This window comes from Rutidosis leptorrhynchoides, chromosome 10, assembly GCF_046630445.1.
Source record: "Rutidosis leptorrhynchoides isolate AG116_Rl617_1_P2 chromosome 10, CSIRO_AGI_Rlap_v1, whole genome shotgun sequence".
Classification (NCBI taxonomy): Eukaryota; Viridiplantae; Streptophyta; class Magnoliopsida; order Asterales; family Asteraceae; genus Rutidosis; species Rutidosis leptorrhynchoides.
This window is the reverse complement of record NC_092342.1, coordinates 62,213,982-62,219,258: the sequence shown is the minus strand read 5'-3', so window position 1 is coordinate 62,219,258 and position 5,277 is coordinate 62,213,982. Positions and strand designations below refer to the sequence as shown.

Sequence of the window (5,277 nt, the reverse complement as noted above, 5' to 3'; positions counted from 1 at the left end):
TAAGGAAGTATTGGGTATTGTTCGGAGTATTGTTCTTGAATCCAAGGCCAACCATACAGTCGTCTACCATCATTACGTCTACGCAATTTGCCTACAATATTGAGTCTCAATATTGAACTGTGAGTTATAGATCCCTTTTTAAATACTTTAAATATTTTTGGGCTGAGAATACATGCAATTTATTTTAAACGCAATAAGACACAAGTACATACTAAATTCTACACTGAGTTAAACCGAAAATCCATTAGCTTTGGTAACTAGTAGCTGCCAGTACATAGGATATGGACTGGTGGGCGCGAATAATTGTATATGGATTCATAGGGCTTGACATCCCCGTCCGAGCTAGAGCGCTAGCCTTTTAACGGACGTATGTTATTTGAGTTTAAAACACGTTGATTTGCGTGTATTAAAACGAATGGGGTAATTATCACTATAGCGTTAAGTTTAGTTACCAAGGTGCTCTGTTACGTAGAATCTATTGATAAACTTTTGATGAAATCTTGTGGTCTATCTTTATATATGTTTATGACTCGAGCAATTAAACCTATAACTCACCAACATTCGTGTTGACTTTTTAGCATGTTTTATTCTCAGGTCCTTAGAATGCTTCCGCTGTGATGTGCTTGTTGCCTGCATGGAGTCTCTCATGCTTTGTACAAAGCTTATTGCATTCAAAATAAAACTGCGTTGTGTAATAAATAATTGGACTGTGATGCCAACCTGTAAATTAAAGACTTATGTATTTCGGAGTTTTCCTTATACCTAAGCACTCGCCCACATGTTTATAACTTTCTATGTTTAGAAAGTCACTTATTTTAATGAATGCAATATTTTATCAAAACGTATCATATAGAGGTCAAAACCTCACTGTAAAATCAATGATTAACGTGCCGCGTCAATAGCGATTTTGACGGGTCGTTACAACGTGCCATTGGGAGCACTCTAATTTCTACTTATGGAATGAATAAATATAAATAAAGCTTTTAGGTCATCACAAAAATAATACGGAGTACTAACTCTCACTTTAGTATCCGAGTGCTCCCAATGGTGACAACATGTCTTCCAGGACTAACTAACCATTCAGCGCCACATCAGCACCTCCATCTCACTTCCTTCCCAGGATTAAACCCAGGACTAAACACTCCCAACAAAGACACTCCTCCTTCCATTTTTTTTATTTTCTTTTTTAATTATTTTATATTATCAAATAATTATTATTATTTAAATAAAACTAATCTTTTATTTATTAATAATATAATATTAAAAGAATTATTAATTATTAAATTACATTTAATTACTTAGTAAAACTTAAAAATTAATCAAGTATCAAATATCAAAAAATAAAATAAAAATGTAAATAAAGTACTCCGTGAATTATTCTTGTCCACAAATTTGTGTGATCCACATTAATAATATTTAATTAAAAACATCTCTATTTTCATCTTCATCATCTACACCATCACGACACTTCATCTTTTACATTTATTCATCACCATCTCCAGGACAAAAATAAACTGAATAAATACAAATAAAAAGGAAAAAAAAAACTAAATGTCCACAAAGAAGCTAAATACGAAGAAACATTCCGTCCACAAATATGTTACAAATGGACGATAGGAAGGGCGGAGGTGGCTGGGCGGCACCTGGGTGGCCTTCGTGCCATCGGTGTCCAGGCTGGGCGGAGCTCCTGGACGAGCCGTTGGGAGCGCTCTCATAGATTATATCCCATTGTATGTGTCTAGTTTTTACAAATTAGATAGATTTTAGTAGGTAAAGAAAAGATTTACTAATGAAATTTGAATAATAAAGTCCGTAAAATTATGTCTAGTCAAAATTGACACTTTGGGATAGATATTTATCTCTCAAAAAGAATTTTATTTCGTAAAACTTCATAATTAGATAACTAAATATGAATAGTGTTATTGTCATTGTTTTGACTTTTAATAATCTTACTACTTCTTAGGTCCCATATTAACTATCTAATATTTTTTTTCTCGAAATGTCCCAAATTAATTGTCTATTTTGTAGCTCAGGTCGTGAAAAATGGGCATGGTCATGGGGCAACGATGAGTCATTTTCGGTGAGCAGGCTCACTGACATTTTAGTTCGGGCGGATATGGTTAATCAAACTTCGGTTACTAGGACCCTTCGTAATAGTTTTGTCCCACTCAAGGTCGAGTTGTTTATTTGGTGTGCCAGAATTAAACGTCTACCTACTAGAGTGGAATTGGATAAGCGTGGTATGGATTTGTGGACGGTTCGTTGTCCCGTTTGTGATAATGGATTAGAGACGGTGAAACATTTTATCATCTTATGCAACTTTGCCCTAGATATTTGGAAATGTGTTTTCGATTGGTGAAATCTTGGCCCATATATCGACGATCACTCCTTTACTTCTGCGATGGGCAAACAATTGTGGCAAGCCTCCGAGTGGGTAACCGGATATATGATATGGAAAAGCAGAAATGCCACCACTGTTTCTAAAGCGAAATCAACCAGTGTCATGGTGTTTACAGAAATCTAAATAAAAAGCTTCGAATGGTTCTCTAACAGAATTAAAGATATGAACATAGAATGGGATCCGTGGATTGCAAATTTGCGGGGTTATGACTCGATTATTTTACAGCCTAGGAGATCCGGCATTGGCTAAAAGATGAACCCTCCTTGTAAGTTTTTTGCCTCACTCATGGAGTAGTCGTTTTGGAGGAGAGAAAGTGTGGGTGGTTCGAGGTGCTTTGTCGTTGAATTGCCAACACTGTATTTCGTCCCATCTCAGCTTGTCTTGCTCAAGTAAAATATCCTCCTTAACTATAATGAACGGACCATGGCGTTTTTCTACGACAACGGGGGACTTATATCTTTCGATTTAGATCTCGTTTATATCGTTTTCATAGATGTATCTTTCTCGTTTTGATAGACTATTCGTAATTGTAAATGTATATTCTTTTCATATATAATAAAAAATTTACTTTGCCCTTAAAAAAGTTTATAATATTGTTCATAATAAATTAATTAAATTACAAAATGATAGACTTTTCTAATTAATTGATTAACAGTAAAACTATAAATTAAAAAAAAAAAAAATGGAAAACGATTTTGAAATTTGAATTTTTTTCAATTTAACATTTAATTTAATTTAATGAAAAACAGAAAGTGCGTGAAATTTGTGTTACACCTTCACCAGGACCAAAAAACCGTGTGGCAGTGGCAGCAAGTAACCAGCTGTAGGTTCCTCCTGCCTGCTAAGCAAAACTACTTTATACAACTTCCATTTATTTATTATTTTCATTTTCATTACATAAAACAAATCAAAATAAATAATCGTATAAATACCACAATTTCCACTTCCATCTTCACTCAACCAAAACCCCCCACTTCACATTTAATCTCTCTCAAAACTACAAAGAATTTAAAATTCAAAATATGGTGACCATTAATCACCTAGTTCATACTCTTTTCATATTTTCCATTTTTCAAAACTCAATTGCAACGAGACGACTCACTGAGTTAGTCCATGACTCGACTAACCTTCTACAATACCACAACGGTGCTCTTTTAAAAGGAGAAATTTCAGTTAACTTAATCTGGTACGGAAACTTTAAACCGTCACAAAAAGCCATTATCAATGACTTCATCACTTCAATTTATACAAAATCACAAACCGAACCATCAGTTTCCACATGGTGGAAAACAACACAAAAATACCAAACCAAATTGAAAAAATCAAATTCGCTTAATTTAATTCTCAGTAAACAAATATCCGACCCGAAATACTCCCTTGGAAAATCACTAACGGACGAACATCTCGTCCGGTTAGCTTCCAAGGGAGGATCACATAACGCCGTTAATGTTGTGTTAACGGCGTCTGATGTGTCAGTAACTGATTTTTGTTCTAGCAGATGCGGGTCCCATGGCTCGGCACCCTCATCTCCTAAAACTACTAAAGGAAAAAGTTACAAATTTGCCTACATTTGGGTAGGTAACTCAGAGACTCAATGTCCGGGTCAATGCGCGTGGCCGTTTCATCAACCGATTTACGGACCACAGGCTGCACCATTGGTTGCGCCTAACAATGAAGTGGGTGCGGATGGGATGGTGATTAATTTGGCCAGTTTGTTAGCTGGTACGGCTACAAACCCGTTTGGAAACGGGTATTATCAAGGGGATGCGAGTGCACCGTTAGAAGCTGCATCCGCGTGTCCTGGGGTTTATGGTAAAGGAGCTTATCCTGGGTATGCAGGGGACTTGTTGGTTGACTCAACTACAGGTGCAAGTTATAATGCGCATGGTACAAATGGGCGAAAGTATTTGCTTCCGGCTTTATATGATCCGTCTACATCCACTTGTTCCACTTTGGTGTAAAATTAAACTTGAAAACACATAGAATACGAGTAGCTGTTAGAGTCAAAAAGTTTAGGGTATGTAATAATTCATTCATTTATTTATTAGTACTAAATTTATTACTCCGTATTTAATAAAATCACTTGGATTTACAAAATTTGTGCAGTTTGAATTTAAGCATTTTGCAATCACAGCCATGCATTACCGAGTTTGTTCTCCTGTGATTTTAATTTTTGTTAAAGACAAACTTACATAACATTATTACGTAGTAATCCACGACATACTTGCATACAAGTTATCCATAGCATAGGATGATTCAAACTCTCAACCTTCCGATTTTAAAGCGTCAACTCGATATCACTTAAAGATAAGGTCAACTAGGGCTGCTAACGAACCGAACTTAGGTCGAGTAGTAAGAATCGAACTAAACTTAAGTAAGCAGTAAGCTCTACTCGTTCGAAAATTACTTTGTTCGACCGAACTCTATTAAAAAGTTAAAGCTTGTTCGAGCTTGAATTATTTTTGTTTGTTTGAGCTTGAATTAAAAAATTAACTTTGTTTGTTTATGAACGCAAATTTAATCCCGGATTCGAGCTCGATTCCAACTAAATTCGAACTCGGATTTGAGCTCGATTAAACTCATTTGTGAACGTAAAAGATATTTGTTTGTTTTTTTTTTTTTTTTTTTTCCTGGCGTAATACGGGAGATTAAGCTAAAATAGATCGAAAAGATCTAAAATTGTTACAAGATTGAGTCAGACCCTACAATGTTAGATTGATATATCTTACGATCTATTTGACTCTTAGCTAAATCCATATAAACAATAGAAATAAACTAGTGAAACTATGATCATAACTTCATTAACATTTTATCGCTCCCTGTAATACCTAAAAACAACCAAGAACCGATTGCAACCAAATGACAATGACCATGCC

At 35.2% G+C, this 5,277-nt stretch overlaps 1 protein-coding gene across 1 annotated transcript; it reads left to right on the top strand.

Annotated features, from left to right (window-relative positions):
- The first annotated feature begins 3,370 nt into the window (after positions 1-3,370).
- Positions 3,371-4,492, top strand: LOC139872226 (protein PHOSPHATE-INDUCED 1-like). Its single transcript, XM_071860070.1, has one exon. The coding sequence runs from the start codon at positions 3,424-3,426 to the stop codon at positions 4,360-4,362; it is 939 nt and encodes a 312-aa protein (XP_071716171.1). The 5' UTR covers positions 3,371-3,423; the 3' UTR covers positions 4,363-4,492.
- The last annotated feature ends 785 nt before the right edge of the window (positions 4,493-5,277 follow it).